Genomic DNA, 22,380 nt, shown 5'->3' with positions numbered 1-22,380 from the left:
AGAAGAATTTTGTAGAAGAACAGTACCATGCCACATCTGATGAGTTGTCCAGTGGCATTTTTTTCTCCATTCACTGTGTTTTGGTGAGATCTTTGACTACTGGTAATCAAGACTCTCCCTTACTCTTTGGGACCAGACTAGAATGTGTAGGAGATGCATCCATTTCCTGGATGCTGCCTTGTCAAACTGTGTCAAGCTGTCTCTCAAGTATCTATGCTTCTGGTAGTTTGAGTCATAGAATAATAGAATTGTGTAAGATAGAAAATCATTGAGTCCAACCAACCATTAATCTAACACTGCTAGGTCACCCCTAAACCATGTCCCTCAGTACCACATCTACACAGCTTTTCAACCCCTCTAGGGATGGTGAGTCCACCACTTCCCTGGACAACCTGTTCCAGGGCCTGATAACCCTTTCAGAAAAGACATGTTTCCCAGTGTCCAGCCTAAACCTCCCCTGGCACAAGTTGAGGCCATGTCTTTTTGTCTTACTATTTGTTCCTTGGTAGAAGAGAGACCTACTCCCAGTTGGCTCCAGCCTCCTTTCAGGGAGTTGTAGAGACCCAGAAGGTCTCCCCTCAGCCTTCTTTTCTTCAGGCTCAACACCCCTAGTTCCCTCTACTGCTCCTCACAAGACTTATTCTCCAGACCCTTCACTACCTTTGTTGTTCTCTGAACACACTCCAGCACCTCAGTGTCCTTGGAGGAAGGGTGGCCCAAACCAGTATTGTATTAAAGGTGTGGCCTCACCAGTGCTAAGTACAGGGGGACAATCCCTGCCCTGGTCCTGCTGGCCATGCTATTCCTGATGCAGGCCAGGATGCTGTTTGCCTTCTTGGCCACCTGGGCACACAGTGGCTCGTATTTAGCCAACTATTGGCCAACACATAGAATCACAGAATGGTAGGGGTTGGAAGGTCTTTTTCCTCTGGGCAGTCTCCAGCCACTCTGCCCCAAGTCTGGTGCGTTCACAAAGTTGTTGTGACCCCAAGTGCAGGACCCAGCACTTGGCCTTGTTGAACCTCATCCCACTGACCTCAACCCATGAATCCAGCATATCCAGACCCCTCTGTAGAGCCTCCCTACCCTCAAGCAGATTGACACTCACTCTCAGCTTAGTGTTGTCTGCAAACTTAGTGAGGGTGCCCTCAATCCCCTTGTCAGGTCATTGATAAAGATATTAAACAGAATTAAGCAGGTCTGAAAATTTAATAGTGCCTGAGGGTTCTCTCTCCAGCCTGAGATCTGTGGGGTGCTTCATCTGCCTGATTAGGTCTTGCTGTAAAATCAGCCTCAGAAATTTGATTATATTAAAGGCTTCAGGCATTGCAAAACCCTGCTCTGTTTGCATTTCATTTTCTCTGGGTAGCTATGAATATTTGCAGCACTACCACAAGGCTCCTAGCCATTGAATTCTGCACTGAAACAAGGAGGAAAAGGAGGAAATTTTCCCCTAAAAAGAGCAAAACAAGGAGAAAGAACCTTTCCTGGGGGGAAAAATAGGACCACTGAAATATTTTTCTGCACTTTTATTTCCACTATTGCAGCATGCTCAAGCTGATGCTTGAGCTAATGCTGTGGTAGAAAGTTCGGCTGGGAGGAAGGGATTTTTTGAAGGAATAGGAAGGGCTCCCTTTGTCACCGTGGTTTGAGCTGTTCATTTCACTGGACCTTCTGGAAGAGCTGAGGGTGATGGAGCAGAGTGAGCAGCCAGCTCTTTAGCAGTCAGAGCAGCAAGCAGCATTTGTGTGAGCAGCTGCAACGAGAGGGGAAAAAAAAAATTCCTCAGTCTACTGCTGTCACATTTATTCTTTTGTGAGATATTTGTGCTTGTTTTGTCTGTGGCAGAAGTCTTAAGAGATGGCAGTATGGATTGGGCAGCAATCCAAGAGAACTCCAGTCTCTTCTTGAGGCAAGCCCTACTGGGAGGGCTGTCAAAAAATGCCTCTGCCAAGGGGGCTGGAGAAACAGCTGTTGGAGTGGTCCCCAAATTAAGGTGGGAACTGGGAGAGAGGAGATGAGGGGAGATGGGAAGAGAGAGAGGTGGATCTGATCATGTTGCATTCTGTTACTCACCTTTTTTGTTTTCCTGGATGATTTCTGCTTTCCTGTTTTCAGGTAGAAACCAGCAGGTGCTTCCTAAGGATATAATAGATTCCATGGAGTGGCAGGTGATGAGGCTTGGGGTTGTCAGAAACACCAGGGAAGACAGAGGGAAAAGGGCTTCCAGAGGTCATTGGATGGATGTGCAGTGAGAGCAGGAGAAGTTGTCAGCAAGCTCTGGGTGAGCAAAAAAGGCAAGCTGTGGATAAAAATGTATAATCCCTGAAGGGATTTAAAAGACAGGTAAATTTGGTGCTTGGTGACATGGTGTAGTGGTAGACTTGGCAGTGATGGGTTAACAGTTTGACTTGATGATCTTAAAGGTCTTTTCCAACCTAAACAATTCCATGATTCTAAGATGACATTACTCATTTCCCTACTGTACTGTCAGGGATGGTGGAAGCCTTGATGAATCCAGCACTACTTTGCTTGGCATTTTTAACACCACCAGCTCTCAAACCTGAAGGCAGTGCTCCACCCAGAGTGTCAGCTGCATGGCTGGAGGTTATGGGCTCCCTGTTGTGTTCCCTGATGGCAGGATGATGTGTGTTGGCTCCCATGGAAGGTTCCACAGCAGCCAGCCACACAAGCTGCTGGCTATCAGTATTCCCTTGCTTCACTGAGCTCCTGGCAGGAATCCCAAAACACTTCAGTTTCAACAGATCTTTGCTATTGTGCTCTGGATTTTGATCAAAACTTTCCTAAGTGGAGAACATTCCAGCCAGCCAAAGCTAGTCCTGATTTCTGTTTTCAGCTCCAACTCTTGCTAAAACCTCTGCCTGCTTGTTCATGTGTGAAAGTAGTTCCCAAAGTCTCTACAGAGCCAAATACAAGAATGAGGCAATGTCACAGTCAAAAATACTCGAGAATAGGTATTAAAATCCTGATTTCCCCAAGCTGTTGGAAGGCTTTGGTAATCATTTCACAGCGCTTTAGGCAGGGGGTTGGATGTGTGGATTCTCACTTAGTCAAATGTGTCTCAAACACTGACAGTCCTCGTGCCATCCATATTTATATCCAGTAATGATTCAGGCTCTTGAAAAATCATGCTGAAATTACATCTTCTATAGCTTTAATTTCCTGCTGCTAACAAGGGGATGATTTGCAATTTCTTGTTGGTCCTCCTCTCTGCCACAGCCTGGAAGCATTGCTCAGTTACCATGCTGAGTTCTACAAGCAAAGATGCCTTTTCTTTTTCTTATGTATTGTCTAGTTCCTTAATCTCAGAGTTTTGAACTTTTCTCTCTAATTTCTGTGATAATTGATATCATTCTGTATAAATTGCATATGTATATATTAGCATTTTGTGGCCAAGAAAGCTAATGGTATCCTGGGGGGGCATCAAGAAGAATGTGGCCAGCAGGGCAAGGGAGGTTCTTCTCCCCCTCTACTTTGCCCTAGTAGGGCCATATCTGGAGTACTGGATCCAGTTCTGGGCTCCCCAGTTCAAAAAAGACAGGGATCTACTGGAGAGAGTTCAGTGGAGGCTGCAAAGACACTGAGGGGCCTGGAGCATCTCTGTGAGGGGGAAAGGCTGAGAGACCTGGGGCTGTTTAGCCTGGAGAGGAGGAGCAGTGTGAGAGGGCATCCTCTCAGTTCTGATCAATAGCAGGGGTGCAGGGCAAAGAGGATCTAGTTGCAGTTGTCCCTGCTTGGTGTAGGGGGATTGGACTAGATGACCTTGAAAGGTCCATTCTGACCCAAACCAATGTATAGTTCTATGAATGCTGATGCTTACTTGAATAAATGGAGAAGAGAGAGAATGTCTTGATGTGAGTCGATTCTAGACCATGTATGGCTCAGCCTCCTTAGGTTAAAAAAAAGAGCTAAACCTCTGACACAGGAGAATCGTTCAGTGCTGTGAAAAAACGAGCAAAACATCCAATAAGGGAAATGCAGTGGTGTTAATTAGTCACTGTTGTGCTAATGGACCGCTAGTGACAACCAAGTACCTTGCTGTTGCTCACCTCACAGGATGCTGTGAAGTCATTTAAGCAGACATGTCATTTGTTAAAAGGTTTCTTTCAATGCAGTGCTGTGGGTTATGTAGTGTAGCAGTTCTAGGGTCACCAGGTGTCCTCTGTGACCATTGCTGCTGGGTGTGGAGGGGAGAGATGAGCTGCTGAATCCAGTGACAGTCAGAGGAGCTGCTGCTGCTACTAGCCATTAGATTTTACTCATCTTCCAAATGTATGTGAAGAGACTTAGTTATGTTCACCCTAGATGCATGCTTGGGAAGCTGGCCGGTGTAGTACATGAGCATGCATGAACAAGAGTGATAAGATGTTGATATTAAACTTTCTTTCCTTACCCTGTCAAAACAGCTGGTGAAAGGGCTGCAGCAGGAGCTGAACCGGCTGTACACGCTCTTCTGCTCCCGGAATCCTGAGTTCGAGGAGAAAGGAGGGAAAGTCTCCATTGTGTCCCACTCCTTGGGCTGCGTCATCACCTACGACATCATGACTGGTTGGAACCCAGTCAGGCTTTATGAACAGTTGCTGCAGAAGGAAGAGGAGGAGCTTGAAGACCGTTGGATGAGCTATGAGGAGCAACGTTTGCTTGAAGAGCTTTATGTAACTAAACAACGGTAATGCACCCACTTCTGATAATCAAAGGAGAAAACCACATCTCAAGATGGTGCTCTTTGAGTGTTTCCAGAACTTAACCATGGCTGTTATCTTTTGTGGCTGATGTTCTTCCCTTGAGTGGCTGTGGTGAAAGCTAAACGCAGGACTAAGCAGGCAAAGGGAGCTGGCACTGCAATAGAAGCTCTAAATCCACATCCTATGGGCTGTACCAGAACCAAGCAAGTAGCTGCTGCTCACTGACTAGATGAAGTGGGAGCAGATCATAGCCAAGAAGAAAGGAGGTCAGGCCATTAGCCCTTCAGATACTTGAGAAGCACAACAAAGTAGCTTACAGGTGGGCAGTGAGCTGTAGTACTGAGCAGAACCTGAGCAGTCAAATTCCCAAGTTGCTAGAGCAAAAAGAGTTTTCCAAGCTGAGCCTAAGAAATTGAGCTCCACCAACTGGATACAGATGTAATTGCTGGGATTTGGCTTATGGGGTTGCTACTGGCCTGCAGATCACCTACCAGCTTCTTCCTGCTCACATCTAGAAATGTTGGTGCCATTGGGAGTGTAAAGCAGCACTCCCCACTGTGACAGACAGTCTCAGTTTTGGCACCTTGCAAGTGTTCGTAGGGACTCTTGGTGTCAGAGGACATTGCAGATCATCATGATGTCTCCACAGTGTTAAGGTGTCTTACCTGTCCTAACCTGGGTATTGAGGTACTATTAAGACACCCATAGATGAAGCCTGAGCTTCAGTTTTGCCAGTGGAACTGAGGATCAGTCATGGTCACAGTTCTGTTTGGTTTCTTCTTGAAACCTGTTGTAGTATTGGTGGTACCTTGGAAGCATTAATACAGCTTCAAATCTCCTGCCCTGCTTGAAATCAGTACATCAAAGGTTGGACCAGATGATCCTTGAGGTTCCTTCCAATCTTGTATTCTGTGATTCTATGTAATTATGGATTGGTACAGGACATCTCTTGTCAGCTGCAAGGCTGGATAAAGTGCAGTCTTTGTGAGAGAAGGAAAGTAATAAACGTAGTTGGTGGTGGTTGTTCAGGATGGAGAAGGAAAGGGCTGTGGGGAGACTTCCTAGCTGCCTTCCAGTACTTAAGTGGGGCCTACAGGAAAGATGAGAGACTCTTCATCAGGGAGTGTGGTAACAGAAGGAGTGAAGATTTCAAGTTGAAAGAGGGGAGATTTAGATTAGATATAAGGAAGGAACTGTTCACTATAAGGGTGGTGTTACCCAGAGAATTTGTGGATGTTGCATCCCTGGAAGTGTTCAGAGCCACACTGGATGGGTCTTGGAACAATCTGCTCTAGTGGAAGGTGGCCCTGCCCGTAGCAGGGGGGTTGGAGCTAGATGATATTTAAGGTCCCTTCCAACCCAAACCATTCTGTGATTCTAATGAAATTGTCCAGGCACATCCTTCAGGCTTACCACTAGCATATCATCAGAGAAGATATACCATGTTCCAGCTCCTGAGGCACCTTTTGAAGTTCTTCAGGTTGCATTCATAGTAATCCAAGTACCATTCTACACTGGCACTTCCATCTAGAAAGAGTAACTCCATTTTGTGAAACATCTCCAGCACAGTTCAGACTGAAACAACAGAAAATCTTCTGATAACATCCTGTAACTTCTGGATTTCTGGTGCTGTAAGGTTGGCAAACACAGAGTGGATTTCTGAAAGTGCTTATGCAAGATGTGTTGTAGCACCTACAAATATTCTACACTGTAGAATCACACACAGGGTGTGAGGTCAGGCATTGGAAACCTTCAACAACAGTTCACAAGAGCTGAATATTCTTCATGCCTTCCTTTTTTAAGACTGAACCACACAACCATTTTTTGACAGTACTGGAAAGTCTGTGGGAAGTTTTAGCTCCAGACTTGGTTCTTTTTAACCAGGGTGGCAGAGGTTAATCTTAAGGTACTTGTTTCTGTAACACTTACATGGAACTTGAGCAACCTGGTCTAAGGGAGGGTTAGAACTAGATGATTTTTAAGGTCCCTTCCAATCCAACCCAACCCATTGTATGAACCTGTGAATGTTATGAGATGAAGTCTCCCATCTCTGAAAGGTATAATGTTCTGAGACTGGTGACAGTTTTGCTTTTTGTTGTAGCTGCTTTTTAAACTCAAGCTAACTGAATGTGCCCAACCTTTTTAATGCCAGCTGAAAGGGTGGGACACTGTTCTCCAGCTATTCCCCCAAACTAGAGACCTCCATAATGCTTGGGCCACAGAATTTCCTCTGGCTTTGTTTTTTTTTTAATAAGAAACCCAAACCAAAACAGATGATTTAACTGCAAAAAACACTGAGGAAACAGGAGGTGAATCACCTGCTCCTGAGGAAAGAGGCTAGGCAGATGCTTGGGGTGCTGAACAAGGAAACTGTCAAGTGTTGATTGATTTCTTCTGTGGTCAGAGAAAGAGGATTTCACATATACTGATTCTTAATCAATTGAACTGCCTCAAAGAAATACTGACACCATCACTCTCTCTTCCCAGCAGACAAAACTGTTGGACCCCACAGGAATGCCTGTTTGGATCAGAGAGGTTAAGGCTGCATTTTTTATTGGATCTCAGAAAGATCTCTATTTTCTAGGTTGAGAGAAATTGAAGAGAGGTTATATGGGTTAAAGGCATCCACCATATCAAAACCACCTGTCTTAAAATTTAAGGTATGTATATTTGAGAGGTTTCTCCTGAATGTTCTCCTTGCTGTAAAAATACATCTGCAATAGGAATGATCCTGTTTGCTGGGTTGGGTGGGGTTATTCCATGTCCCTAGAGTTGATGTTGGTAGAATCATTTCAGTGTGTTGGTTGAAGTCTGTGTCCATGTGTCAATGTAAATACATTCCTAGATTCATCTATTTTTTGTTACAAATATTTATATGTAAATACATAAACCTTTATATAAGTTGTTGTTGCTACACACACAGACAACTGTGTGGAAAGATAAAAGCCATTTGGCAAATGACATTCATCATGCATCTTAAACAATTTCACTTCTACTGTGTTGACTAATCCATTTCCCTCGGGGATTACTTTTAGCATGTCACAGCTCTCAGCAAACCTGATTGAATTTTCCTCCAGTGGTGGATTTTCCTCCCAAATTATTCTGCTCTGACAGTTAGCACAAGTTACTTCTAGTCTCATGAAAGAGATGGCTTGCTAATCAGCTGTACAAATTTGCCAGAACTTTTTAGTGTTGGGGGGAAGATTTTTGCTAGCTTTTTGGTGGGATGTACACCATTCTCTAGTTGCTCAACTATCCTGACATTTTAAATCATAAAGATGTGACATGACAGATGAGAACAAAATAGATTATTGTGTCTGTATCTGCCCTTTTTCTTTCCATCTGAGTTCAGAAGGACTCCCAGAAGCCAAGGTCAGTCTTGAGCTATAAAAAAGAGAAAGCTAACCATAATTCAGTTTGTCATAGCCTTCTCCTTCTCATCACTGCTCAGAAGTGTGTATCATGCTATTATCTCTACCATCAAGGAAGCTGGAGTCAAGCCAATATTCCTCCAGCTCTGTGAAAAATTTTCTCCACTAAGTTGTGTTTAAACTGAAGAGTTTTTGAACAGTTGTCTTTCAGGGGGAGCAGGAAAGGAGGGGAAGAGAAAGGGAGGATTACTGCTAGGTAGTTTTCCACTGCAGTACATCCCTTACTGAGAGGAAGATGTTTTGTTTCTGAGAAACTTTACACTAGTGACTTTCGTTGAAAAGGCTGCCCAGGGAGGTTGTGGAGTGTGGAGTCTCCTTCTCTGGAGAGATTCCAAACCCACCTGCACATTGTGATCCAGGGCAAGCTGCTGTGGGTGTCCCTGCTTTAGCAGGTGGGTTGGACTGGAGGGTCTCCAGAGGTCCCTTCCAACTGCTGCCATTCTGTGATTCTGTAATTGTTCAATTATCATGCCGGAGACAGAGCTCCAGGGAAAGAGAGAGGCTTCCCATGAACATGAGGGCAAAGTGCTTCTGCCAAAAGAGGGTTTCAGCAGGCTGATGGAAAGATAGTTGCTCATTAGCAGCCCAGTCCTGCTTACTGAGTGTGACAAGCTTGTTGGAAGAGAATGAACTGCTTTGTAGGTACCACCAACAACAACTTTGTAGGTACCTGCACCTTGACTCTTCATGGCAGACCGAAGCTCTGCTTTGATCATGAGTTGCCATTCACCACAAATGCTTGATTGACCAATTATTTTAGTCTGTGTGATGGAGGAGACTGGACTCTGGGCACTGATCTCCTTAGGCTCTAATGGGCATGTACAACTGTCATGAAAAAGGCTCAGCACTGTTGATGTGTTGCCTCTTTTATGGACTTCAACAAATTAAGCTTCCCAGGATGAGAGAGAGTCTCTAGTCCTACATTAAGCAAAGTTAAGCTTGCTGATGTTGAGCAAGCACAGAGGTTGCTTCTGGCAAGGCAAGTGCAAGAATAAATTCAGCAGCTCACTTGGCCGGTGTTGAAATGCTCTTTGCAATTGACTGAGCCTTTGGGGCAGAAACAAAACCACCAAGCCTGAAGATACAAAGTGTCTTGTACTCTAATAATATATTGGACAAGCCACCAGAAGGAGAACTTGAGGGTGAGGTATCTTTCTCTCTTCCTCTGCTTCTCAGATGCTATAATTGAATGCACTTACATTGATGGGAACTGTGTGTGTTAGGAGCAAAGCAAACACTCTTTGTAGAAGCTCAGCCTTCTCCCCACCAGCTGTGTGAGAGGGGTTGGAGGAAAAGGTTAAAGGGGCTGAAGAACATGAAAGATGATGTGATACCTGCCTCTTTATGACTCTGTGGTGCATGAAAATAACTGTCAAAAGTTGATTTTCAGTCACAGTTGAGAAGAGGAGGACAAGACACACTGCTCCCTACGACTAATATGGAAATCCATTGAAATCTGGACTTGTCAGTGTGCTGGCCCAAGGTGCTTGAGGATTTCTTAGCACTTCTCATTCACCCAGGGTTAAAGACACTCTTCTGTAAGAAGCTCAAGTGCTTAACCTTGTGGTTTCTATGTAGCATCATCTGACAGTGATATCAGTGTTGATAACTATCACAAATTACTTTTATTACTAGTGATTTAGCATGTGTACAAGAATTACAAGAGCTTAATGGCTGCTGATGTGCAGCCTTATCTGAGACGAGGAAGCCTTTAAATCCAATTCAGGAATGTGCCATAGAGTTCAACACACACTGCCCAGTTCAGTTCTCTGTGTGTTACACCTGTGGAGGTTTTTGTTGCCTTTGTCTGTCATAGCTGCAGGGCATTTCTGGGTGTAGAAACAGGTAGAGGCTGGTGCAGAGATCTTTACTTCCTCATTCTAGGAGGATATTTGGGATACTTCAGGCTGAAAGACAACACAGAGCCGTAAATTGTAATTGTTTTAACATCACCACTAAACAACATTTGTTTCTCCCCCACATTCACCTATGCACAGCAGAGCTGTGCTGCCTCACTTATGTGAGCTCATTCAGCTGATTTTGGTTATTTACTTTGGAAAATCCTGCAGTCTGAAGGTGAATGGATGACTCTTTGGCTCAGCTTCCACTTAAAATACAAATAAATTCATTAAGTCTTCTGTTTATTAATCATACCCAGAAGAAAAGTGCTTGCCTGAGTATTAAACCTTTCTTCCTTGTGATTAAACATTTGCAGGGCTATATGTGAAGTGCTCCATTCCTGCTTCTAGGAGAAACACAAAAATGAATGTTTTATAGAAGGATTTTAGTCCTTAGTTCCCAATGGGTTTCATCTTATGGCAATCTTCTCATCAGCCACTCTGCAGCAGCGCTGAGAGTCTAATGGCTGCAATTTAGAGGACTTTATTTTTGGAAGATTTAATTGTGATTTCTAGTATTCACTGCTTTGGTGTTGGTCTAGTGCTACCCATTAATGTGCCCCCACCTCTTGGTACTTTGTAAGCATTTCCAGAGCTGGGAAACCACACTGAAAGGCTGGTGTGTGTAAGAAAATACATAGCAAAGAAGAGCACTCTCCAAGAAGAAAGCTTGTGTCTGTTGACACTGTTAATCTTGTGTCTAGGAACAGAAATAACAGGGCAAAAGCCATGCACCATGTAACCACCAAAAGTATTTACCTTGTAAGATTTTGGCCTGGTCTGCAGTTGGCTAAGGGGAAATCATGAAAACATCTTTCAAGAACCTGCTAGCAGGTGTAAGCTGCTAGTGGCGTTCTGATTTCTTTCTGAAGCAGAAAGACCATAATTGCGTGCTCCAGGTGGTGGATACAGGAGTATCAGATGGACTAAAGGGCCAAAGGTTGCTTGTTCACTTTAAAGGATTGCATGGTGAATATCCTCTTCTGTTATCTGAAGATGAGAAAGCTTTTTTTGTCCGAAGTGCAAGGATGGAAGGGTCTGTGTATAGCTTCATTCTAAGAAAGGAGAGAAGCTTTGACTAGACTGAAGGAACAATGGAGATGACAGAGCAGAGCTTTGCAGCGTATGACACTGAATAGCTTTGCTGAAGACCGAGATGGTTGTTGGAAGGAAGAGGTGGGGTGCCAGAGCCAAGACAGAGGAGGAGGAATGTTTTGTGCAGTGCTGGAATCTGATAGATGAAACAGACTATTATTTCTACACCCTCACTCCATGTGCTGATGTATAGAGAAGGCACATGGGAATCCAAGCGTCCTCCACATGCACTTAGCAAGAATGCAGCTTAGTAGCAGCACACTAGGAGTTGCTTGGTTGTAGTGCCCTGCAAACTGGGCAAGCTGCAGTGAAGGTCTCATAATGGTGAAGTTTATTTTTCATAGAAGGAAATACTTTAAAGGTTAAAAAATAATTTTGACTTACAAAAGTGTGGAATGTTGGCCCAGGTTGCCCAGACAGGTGGTAGATGCCCCCTTCCTGGCATCATGCCATGTCAGGTTGTTTAGGGCTCTGAGCAACCTGATCTTGCTGCAGATGTCCCTGGACTTGACCTTTAAAGGTCCCTTCAATTCTATGATTCTATGTTATAACTACAGAGTTTTACACCTGGTGTTTCTAGGAGATGATGGCTGAGGGTTAGTAATGGGATACAGACCCATTCACCTCTTGGTCCCTGTTGAGTCCCAATCTAGGTTAGGGTACTCACCTTCCAGTGTTAAGGTTCTCAAACACTGGAACAGGCTCCCAAGGAAGGTGGCTAAATCCCCATCCCTGGAGGTGCTTCAAAGATGCAGGGATTCAGTGCTGAGGGACATGGCTTGGCAGCAGCCTTCATAAAATTAGAGAATGGTTGAACTCAAAGGTCTTTTCTAACCAAAAGAATCCTGTGGTTCTATGTTCACCTATGGTCACCTCTGTCAGATGGGTTAGCAGTTGCAGGTCAGGTTTACTCAGTTGCCTCAGAGCTAGAGGCAGTCTTTTTAGAGCAAAGTTATAGTAACTTTACATGACATGAGAGTAGCACAGAGTCTGTTAGTGTGCTGTACTTGCCCCTTGGCAGCAGTTCCTGATGTGGTGGCGCTTTGACAAGCACCGTTCTGTTGACAGCACCAGCCTATATGCCTGTGACTGAATTCTCTAGGTCACCTTTAATGCTCAGTGTGGCTTGCATTTCTACTTCCTCAGTGGTTGGGTGCAGCAAAACAAAACTATGGAATACTTGGTTAGGGTAAGATGAAGGAGATGTGGTAAGCTTTGGGATGTTTCGAGAGAAATCAGTCTTGTAAAACTCACCACATTTCCTTAGTGTCTTCCAAATTCTTCTTGCTCCAGCCTTTCCAGTGTTGGTTGACCTCTTCCACTTCCAATATCTGACTTGCTTTTCAGTTTTCCACTGCTGTAGCACCACAACATGTGTCTGTTTTCACAGCAATGGAAAATGGGAAACTTGATCCTCATGTTATATCTACGTTATAGTGGTCTTCCCTGTTCTGACTTAACAATACTGTGCAAATCCCTCAGTTGAAACTGAGAAATCAGTTGAGAGCTCAAACCCAGCCATGTTTAAAACATTATTTCCATCCTTGTTAACGTGGATCAAATTTCTCAATCAGGTTGAGAATTTCTTCTGCATGGGATCTCCGCTAGCAGTGTTTTTGGCACTGCGCGGCATCCGTCCGGGGAACAGTGGCAGTCAAGACCACATTCTGCCCAGGACAATTTGTAACCGCTTGCTGAATATTTTTCATCCAACAGATCCAGTGGTGAGTTTTAATTGCAGCTGCAAGCTTTTTTACCTTGACTACTTTTAAGCAACAGCTGTGTGCTAATGTATGCTCTTCAAAGGTGTGAACCAACACAAGGATGTTCCGGCACAGGACTATTTGTTAATGATTATCATGCAATGGCTTGGGGGTTGTACCTGTAGAATAGCAGTTCCTGCAGAGAATTGCCTTAAGTACCAGATGCTTTGCTTCCCTTTGCAGATTAATAAGCATAAGATTAAAGATTACTCTGCCTTTTTTGGTCCCCAGAGACATAAGAAATAATCCTTCTCAGTCAAGTTTCAGCTTGTATTTAACTTAGTGACTTCTGTTAAACATCAGCTGTTCAAAGATACTACTGCTGTTAAAAAAAAAGGGTTCACAAGCAGTTTACAAGATGCTGTAGAAAAACAAAACCACCATTGTGTTGGGGTTTTATTTTTCTGCAAAGGGTCCAGAGTAACAGGTTGGTAGAGGATGGGACCATATTTGGAAGGACAGGATTGGAAGAGGTTCAACCCTGTCCTTACTCTCTTCTATAGATAGCCAGTGTTTGCTGTTATCAAGGAGCCTTTGATCTGCATCACCTTGGCAACTGCTTTGATGCAAGCTTGATTTCATGCTTATCTTAGAATAATAAATTGGGGGTAATATTGTGGTTTTAACTCTGCCTGAATCTGAGTATCTTCAGACTTCCATCCAAACGTGCTTGATCTACCCATCAAGATCTTGTTCAGCTCCAGCTACTACTCCAAAACCTGAGTTCCCCTGGGACATTCAGTACAGTTGGTCAGGCTGCAATCTGTGATCCCACTCTGCAGATAGTAACTTTACTCAGTTTTAAGAGAAAGAACTGCAGAATGCTTTTCTACATGAAACAAATTGAAAATGATTGGTTTTAATAAGCACTCCATGTAAAGAGTCATCAGACAACACGTTTACATGGCCAGTTCCTTCCTCTCTGTTGCATTGTGCAGAAGCAGCTGAACTCTTTAAAGTGTGCACTGTCCATCCACGATGACCAACATCTGTTGATGGTAACTTGTGTGTTGCAAACACGCTGCAGTAGAAGTAGTGTTGCAGGGCAATGTGCAACAGTAAATGCACAAGCAACTGGACAGCTAATGTATCTTCCAGACTGGGGAAATAAAAGTGAACCCGAACATAACACCACCATTCTGACAGATTCTGGGCTCCACTTCTTAGATGTTTTGGGTTTGAGATTGGATAGGACTCTGTATGGGCAGGGATGTTTTTCAGTCTTGCCACTCATCATGTCTTTCCTGAATTACTCTTGCAGGCCTATAGGTTAGAACCTTTAATTCTGAAACACTACAGCAACATTTCGCCTGTCCAGATCCACTGGTACAACACTGCAAACCCTCTACCTTACGAGCATATGAAGCCAAGTTTCCTCAACCCAACAAAAGAAACTACCTCAGTTACAGAGAGCGAGAGCGTTTCGGCTGTACCAAGCCCAACTACTTCTCCAGTCATGGTTCGACGGCACTATGGGGAGTCTATAACAAACATAGGCAAAGCAAGTATATTAGGTAACTCTGCTTTATCTCCTTTGTTTTGTAGATTCATAGAATGGTTTGAGTTGGAAGGGACCTTAATGCCTCCCTGTCACCTTCCACTAGACCAGATTGCTCAAGGCCTCACCCAACCTGGCCTTGAACACTTTTACAGAGGGGGCATCCACAACTTCCCTGGGCAACCTCTGCCAGTGTCTTACTACCCTTACTGGAAAGAATGTGTAGGACTTTCTTGTAGGGCTTCAGTGCTTTGTGGTGTGATGGTTGAGGTGCAACCACAAGCACCTCAAACCTCCTTGGTTGTACCTATAAAGGTCATGTGTGGGTTTATGGCTTGTTTAACTCCCAGGTGATAGTTCCTTTGCAGAAAAGACAGTTTATGTATGCTGGAGTCAAAGCTTGTGGGGAGAGGATGTAGATCAGGGAGTTCATGTTCTTGCTGCTTTACTGGGTGCTGGCAATGTGCGCTTTGAGCCCAGAAGGCCAGCCATGTCCTGCACTGCATCAAAAGAAGTGTGAGTAGCATGACAAGGGAGGTGATTTTGCCCCTCTGCTCTTGTGAGACCACCCCTAGAGTACTGCATTCAGCTCTGGTACCCCAGCACAAGCACATCAAATTGGTGGAGCAGGTCCAGAGGAAGCCACAGAAATGATCAGAAGGCTGGGGCACCTCTGCTATGGGGACAGGCTGAAAGAATTGGGGGCTGTTCAGCCTGGAGAGAAGTCGTCTCCACAGAGACCTTGTAGCAGATTTCCAGTACCTGAAGGGGCCTGCAAGAAAGCTGGGGAGGGTCTATTTACAAGGGCTTGTAGTGATAGGATGAGAGGCAATGGATTGAATCTTGAGGAGAGCAGTATTAGGCTGGAGATTAGGCTGAAATTCTTTAGAGTGAGGATGGTGAGACACTGAAACAGGTTGCCAAAGGAGGTCATGGATGCCCCTGCCTGCAGATGTTCAAGGCCAGGTTGGATGAGGCCTTGAGCAACCTGGTCCAGTGGAAGGTGTCCCTGCCCATGGCACAGGGGTTGGCAGTAGATGGTCTGGAAGGTCCTTCCAACCCAAGCCATTCTATGAATTTATGATTGTTGCCTGCCGTAAGGAAGGAACATCCTGGTGATTTAATAATTTCCACTTTATGGGAGGAAAAGGTAAATTGAAGTCTGGTTTGTGACTGCATTTTTGGGGTTTGGCAAATAGAAGAAAAATATCACTTTTTGTGAGCTATTACATTTACCTAATGATTTCACCACAGGACATTCAGTCTGTCCCCTCCTGGCTTTCTGTTTCAAAAAGAGCCCTGGTTTAAGTGAGCTTAAATTCACTTTTACTGGAGCTCACATTTGAGCACACGATTGCAGTTGTTGTTGACTCAAGGCTTTTCTTTAGCCCTCTCTGTGGGATTTGGAGGAAAGCTGGTGCCAGGATTCTTCCCAATCAAACAAGTCAAGTCCTTAAGTAGAAGTAGGTTATGTTTCAAAGCAGGGTTGCTTTTTGCCGTTACTGTAGTAACTTTAATGGCTTGTCCATAAGGTGGCAGCAAAGTCGGGAGAAAACATCCTAGATCTGTTCTTGACTTTTATACCCCTCTTAGTGAGCAACCAAAAAAAAGTCCCTTTGCAGCACGGTTTTCAGGGTCTGTGGGGTGATGCCAACAGAACAATCCTTAAGGAGAGGAGTATCTTAAATGGGATAGGATTCTTAAGTGCAGAAGGTACTAACATTGTTATAGAGCATTTTGATCTTAGCCTTAGACTAGAAGAATTACTCTTCTCTGTAAAAGTCCCACATTTCTTGCTGCAAGAATCTTCTCATGTATTTTTGCTCCTCTAACTACAGCTTCCAAATTACAGCCTTTGCTTCTACGCTAGATTGGCCTCACGATAAACAGTGGACGCTGAAGTCAGATAAGCTGTTCCCACCCTAGAGAAGCATGAATGGTGTTTTCCCTCATCTGTCACTCAACTCTAATTCATGGGTGCCACAGTCACTTTAATTTGCTGTTTGATTTAGCTGCCCTTCTGTTTGTGTTTGGGGTTTTTTTTCCTCCATGCCAACTGCAGGAGCTGCGAGCATCGGGAAGGGCCTCGGTGGGATGCTTTTCTCCAGGTTTGGAAGGTCTAGCACAACCACCCCACAGACACTGGAGACAGGAAAAGATGGAGCTGAGGGAGATGACAAAAAGGCCACAGCTGCTGGGTCACCGCCTTTACCACACAGCAGCTCGGGGTTTCTTGAACCCACAGGTTAGTGCTGAGGAGGCTGCCTTACAAGCTGTGTGGAAACGAGAGCTTGGGGGGGCTCCATCTGTATGCTTGAGAGGCCGAAAATACTGTAATAAAATATTGTCACTATTGGGTTAGGTTGGTTTGCTCTAGCATGATAAATACTGAACCTGAGCTTGCTTCTTCCATATCTTAAGACTGTCCAAAGACTGACTCTTTGTTCTGGCTTTAATGGGGTTTTTTGTTTGTTTCCTAAGAAGAATATTGAGGTACTGGAGCGTGTCCAAAGAGCAACTGAAGCTGGTGAAAGGTCTACAGCACAATTCTTATGAGGAGCTGCTGAGGGAACTGAGGTTATTTAGTCAGGATAAAAAAAGGCTAAGGGGAGACCTCCTCACTCTCTGTAGCAACCTGAAAGGAGGTTGGAGTGAGGTGGGAGTTGGTCTTTTCTCCCAGGTAACAAGAAACAGGATGAGAGGAAACAACCTCAAATTGTGCCAAGGGAGGTTAAAGTTGGAGGACCATAAAGCCCTTGGAAGAGGCTGCCCTGGGAAGTGGTGGAGTCCCTGTCCCTGGAGGTATTTAAATGCCGTGTAGATGTGGTGCTGAAGGACGTGGTCTAGCAGTGACATGATAGTGTTAACAGTTGGACATCATGATCTTAAAGGCCTCTTCCAATCAAAAGGATTCTATGATGTGGATTGAAAGGGACCTTTAAAGGTCATCTAGTCCAGCCCTGCTGCAGACAGCAGGGACATCTGCAACTACAGCAGGTTGCTTACAGCCCCAGTCAACCTGGCCTGCGATGGTTGCAGGGATGGGGCTTCTATCACCTCTCTGGGCAACCTGGAACAGTGTTTCACCACCCTCAGCATAGAAAATTTCTTCCTTCTCTCCAGTCTACCTTACCTTATGTTTTGTCCGTACACGTGCCCCAGTCGTGTATGTGTATGTATCTATGAACTGTGGTTACTGAGGTCTGCATATCAGTAGTTCCTAGACTCTGCATATCAATAGCTTCTCTGCTAGGAAAAACAAAGTAATTCCTGCAGAGAATTCGGGTCACTATTCATCATTAGTGGATTTATTTACATTTCCCCACGCATGTACGATTCTGAAGCAATCTGAACCTACAGGCACGTATGACTGGAAACAGAAGCTGCCCTTGTCCTGATCTGAACCTCCCAGAACAGAATGTGCAATTTTTGCAGCTGGCTTTTTATGGAAAAATATAGGTACTTCCTTTGCAGGAATTCATACTGGGTGGGTTTTATTTCCACACTTCTCCTTGGCACTGATGCAAGGCGAGGGGTGGTTTTTGCAATCTAAGGAGTCACAAGTATGTTGTACCCTGTGATAGTGTCCACATGATGCATTGCTACGAGTTCTTCACTGCTCATTTCAGCAGGCAACCTGTCTGAGTCTGTAGCTGAGGACAGAGATTTGGTTTGAAACTTGAGGAAAACAGAGCAGCATGAGAGCAAATATGGTGGAGCTGCCGTGAGGTCCTTTTGGGGGGTGGAAGGGGGGTAGGCACGCCTACGTGGTTCCTGCCTCCCTCTCTGCTGAAAGCCTGTCCCTGCTCCATAGAAGGAGAGCGTGGAGCAGAGGCCAGGGAGGCTGTGAGCTGAATGATGCAATCCACAACCCAAGTATTTGCTTCTGAGAGGGCGGCCGCTGGGCTTGTGGTGGGGCTTGGCTGCCTCCCAAGCTGCCGTAACGGCCTCTCAGACGGAGTCGTTCGGGCTGTCCTTCCTGCCAAGCGGCTGGCTTTTATGGACAGATGGCTCTTGGTGGAAATGACTCTGTCTGGTCATCTCCTGGTGTTTGAAGGCTCTGACCTCCTCTCCTCGCTGCGTGCGCGATGCTCCTGTGCAGAGGCGCAGGGATGCGGTTCCCCAAGCGCCATGCTCCCTCTCTGCGCTCTTCCAGCCAAGAACTAACATTCCTTCAAACTGGCTTTGATAAATGGCTGCATTTTTTACTCAATATGGGGTTTTGGCTTTTGGAGCTGAGCAGGCTTTTTGTTTTGTCCTTTTCATTCTATTGCTCCTTGTAGAGATTTTTTTCTTACTGTTTTTTTTCTAACCCCCGAAGTGCCTGTAACAATAGGTTAACCATTGGCCCCGCTAAAGACGCAGTGAAAATTGCCTTGAATGTGGAATTAATCAAAGCAGCCATTGAGCTTGAAAGGATAGCTGCTGAAAGAGCTTTGCAATGATCTGGAAATTAAAAGGGCTGGTGCTGCATGGGGACTGCTGGTTTTCAGAAAGGGCTTCTAATGCTGGGTGTAGTCTCCTTGTGGAGCCACTGAAGAAGTGAGAAGTTCATTTATTTTAGAAAGATCTGAGTGTCCAGCTTCTGAACGTCAGTGCTTCCCAGCAGGGCCTCAGCATTAGCTGGACACGTCTCTGTACTTATCAGGAGCATAAATTAAGTGTATTTATGTAGCTATTAGAAGGAAAACAGATGCTTAAAAAATGCCAGTTTTCTGCAAGCTTTAGGTTTTAGAATCATAAGCTCAATTTAATTGGAAAAGACCTTTAAGATCAAGTCCAATCATGAACCCAACACTGCCAAGTCACCACTAAACCATGTCCCTCAGCACCACATCTACATGGTCATTGCCAAGTCACCGCTAAACCACGTCACTCATCGCCACATCTACATGGCCTTTAAATCCCTCTAGGAATGGGGACTTTACCACTGCCCTGGGCAGCCCATTCCAGGGTTTAACAACCTTTTCAGGGAAGAAGTTTTTTCTAATGTCCAACCTAAGCCTTGTCTGGCACAATGTGGGGCCATTGCTTCTTGTTCTCTCACTTGTTACTTGGGAGAAGAGATTGACTCCCACCTGGCTTCAATCTCCTTTCAGGGAGTCGTTGACAGCAGCAGGGTCTCCCCTCAGCCTCCTTTTCTCCAGGCTAAACCACCCCAGTTCCCTCACCAGACCTGTTCTCCAGACCCTTGGCCCGTCTTTGTTGCTCTTCTGACACGAAGAGTCAGAATCCAAATCTGTTGGGGTTTTTGATTCTGCTGATGTGCAACTCTAATGGTGCTTTTGTTTCTTGTTCCTTTTCTAGTGGAACTGGAGCACAGGATTGATTTTGAGCTCAGGGAAGGTCTTGTGGAGAGCAGATACTGGTCTGCCGTCACATCGCACACTGCCTACTGGTCATCTCTAGACATCGCGCTTTTCCTCCTCACCTTCATGTACAAACAGGACCAAGAAGAGCCTGACAAATCCAATTTGGACTTGAGCTGAATTGTTGGCTGGGGCTGGGGAAGAAGGTTTTAAAGCAAATGGCACAAACCCAGATGGTTTACTGTTGAACTGCAGTAATGTATGGCATGGAGGTTTCAGGTTTAAGTGCATGTTTGGGTGTGGGGTTTTTTTCCTATTTCTGAAAAGCAGAACTGAATTTGTATTTTGAAGCACTTTATAGTTTTAAACATTACTTTTTTTTTTTTTTGCAGTGCTTAATTAGCCCTGAAATGACCCCAAATTCTTGTTTGACTGTATAAAAAGCTGATACAATGTGTAGCATCCTGTAAGCACAGTGGCACGGTGTGCTTGGGTGACATCCTTGTTAACGAGCATAATGACTGTTTAGTTCATTGAAGTATAAAAGATTAGTTGATTTAAAAAAAAAAAAAACACAAAAATCAAATCTAAAATCAATTTCCATTAACAAAAAATATATGTGAAGAGACAAACCTAAAACTGCCATATTCTGATGTGTTCTGTATCAGTCAATAACAACTCGCTTGTGTCATTTCTCCAGGACTTTATTCAGGTCCACGTCCTCTTCTCCATTGAAAGACCATCTGACTGCTGGCTTTTGAGGGTGTATTATTCCACATTGACCTGTTTAGAAATGAATGCTGAAGACAAAAAAAGAAAAAAAAAGAAAAAAAAGGAAAAAAAAAAAATCAAAAGCATGGAGCAAATATTTGAAATACTGTAATTATAATTTATTCTTATCTCTAATGATTGTTTTGTTTTATTCCAGTGTATAAAACATTACTTTTTTACTGGTTTCTTTTGGCATAATTTAAGAACCACGTTTATTTTCTACAGTGTTTAAGACTTTTTCTCAGAAATGCATATCTTTGTACTACTATTCAAATGACTCTATGGACACTGTGGCACACTTTAAGTATTTTTTCATTAAAAATAAATATTTGTGGTTTCACACAAATGACATCGGTCACGTTCTTCTCCAAGGTGAGTAACTGCCCTTGCTTTTGAGGTCCCAAGTGTTTCTCAGCTTTTGGCTTCACTTTAAACTTTGTTTGCAGGGGATCCAGCTGCCATGTGCATTATTAAATTTATATGGCCACTGTAAATGTATGTGGGCTGCAGGTGCAGGGAGGGGATTCTGCCCCTCGGCTCTGCTCTGCCGACACCCCACCTGCAGTACTGGGGCCAGCTCTGGAGTCCTCAGCACAGGAGGGACATGGACCTGTTGGAGTGGGGCCAGAGGAGGTCAAAGCAATGATTCAGAGGCAGGAAGCCCTCTGCTGTGAGGCCATGCTGAGAGAATTGAGGTTGTTCAGCCTGGAGAAGAGAGGACTCCAGGGAGACCTTCTGGTAGCTTTTGAGTACTTAAAGGGGTCAGTAAGAAAGATAGGGACAAACGTTATTGTCCCCTGTTGCAAGAGGACAAGGGGGGTGATGGTTTTAAACCAAAAGAGGGGAGATTTAGACTAGATAGAACAAAAGCTCTTCACTGTGAGTGTGGTGAAACACTGGCCCAGGCTGCCCAGAGAGGTGGTACAGAGAGGTGGTAAATGTCCCATCCCTAGAACCATTCCAGATCAGGTTGTCTGGGACTGTGAGCAACCTGCTCTAGTTGCAGATGTCCCTGCTGACTGCAGTAGGGTTGGACTACATGACCTTTAATGGCCCCTTCCAACCTAAACCATTCTGTGTTTATACTATAGTATAACTACATTTATAAATGCAGTGAACAAAGATGTTGAGACAGTGTAAAGCACCACACTTCACTGTGGCTCTCTGCAAAGAAATCCTTCTGGCCTCAGTGAATTGTGATTCTCCTGCCTGATGTATTTATCTTGGTTGATAAACAACAAAAAAATTAAAGCAGCCCTGTGAGAGGTGGAAGCTTAATGTCTCTGCTCCAGAAAACAGGCTTCTGTTTACATTGCTGGCTTCCTAGATAAGTTGTTTAATCAGCCCTTCCTAATTAGGACAGCTGCAACATAAAAAGGGAGAATCCACTTTTGTAAGTAAGAGACACAAACCATTTCCAAATGTGCATGGTTTGTGCTTTCAGTGCCTGGAGCTGGATCATGTCGCTGCTGTGTTATCCCCTTCCACTACTGGATCTACACTAGATCCCAGTTTAAAGGTTGTAAACAGATGGGGCTTAATTCCTGTCATTCTTGTGGTCTGTGTAAACTGCTGGTGTCCAGAGTGTGGTTCAGATTTATGGAATAGCTGTTCCCCTCTCCTCAGAACGTGCTAGTACTTGCTGACTCCCGTCCATATAAGGGATGGGATCCTACTGTTATGTACTTGAACCTTGGTGAATCAGGGACAAGATAGAGCTGAGAAGTAAATTATATTCTGTGAGGAGAAGGGATAAGAAGGATCAATACCTGTTCATTGCTTTGCATTTCTCTCAAGTTAATGGACATGTATTCATGTCCACCTAGTGTACTGTGTCCAGTTCTGGTGCCCTCAGCACAAGAAGGACATTGAACTGCTGGAGCAGCTCCAGAGGGCAGGAGCACTTCCC

At 44.5% G+C, this 22,380-nt stretch overlaps 1 protein-coding gene across 1 annotated transcript in view; it reads left to right on the top strand.

Moving 5' to 3' along the window:
• The window catches only part of DDHD1 (DDHD domain containing 1), a 78,062-nt gene extending 57,983 nt beyond the window's left edge, over positions 1 to 20,079 (top strand). The window contains exons 7-12 of the mRNA XM_009899543.2: positions 4,428 to 4,690; positions 7,291 to 7,366; positions 12,705 to 12,854; positions 14,155 to 14,407; positions 16,454 to 16,636; positions 19,699 to 20,079. Coding sequence (XP_009897845.2) covers positions 4,428 to 4,690; positions 7,291 to 7,366; positions 12,705 to 12,854; positions 14,155 to 14,407; positions 16,454 to 16,636; positions 19,699 to 19,880 — 1,107 coding nt within the window. The 3' untranslated portion in view covers positions 19,881 to 20,079. The remainder of the gene's footprint in view (positions 1 to 4,427; positions 4,691 to 7,290; positions 7,367 to 12,704; positions 12,855 to 14,154; positions 14,408 to 16,453; positions 16,637 to 19,698) is intronic.
• Positions 20,080 to 22,380: the final 2,301 nt, after the last annotated feature.

Source organism: Dryobates pubescens, chromosome 5, assembly GCF_014839835.1.
Source record: "Dryobates pubescens isolate bDryPub1 chromosome 5, bDryPub1.pri, whole genome shotgun sequence".
NCBI lineage: Eukaryota > Metazoa > Chordata > Aves > Piciformes > Picidae > Dryobates > Dryobates pubescens.
Note: the sequence above shows the minus strand (reverse complement) of the source record. Positions and strands in the feature narration are given on the sequence as shown.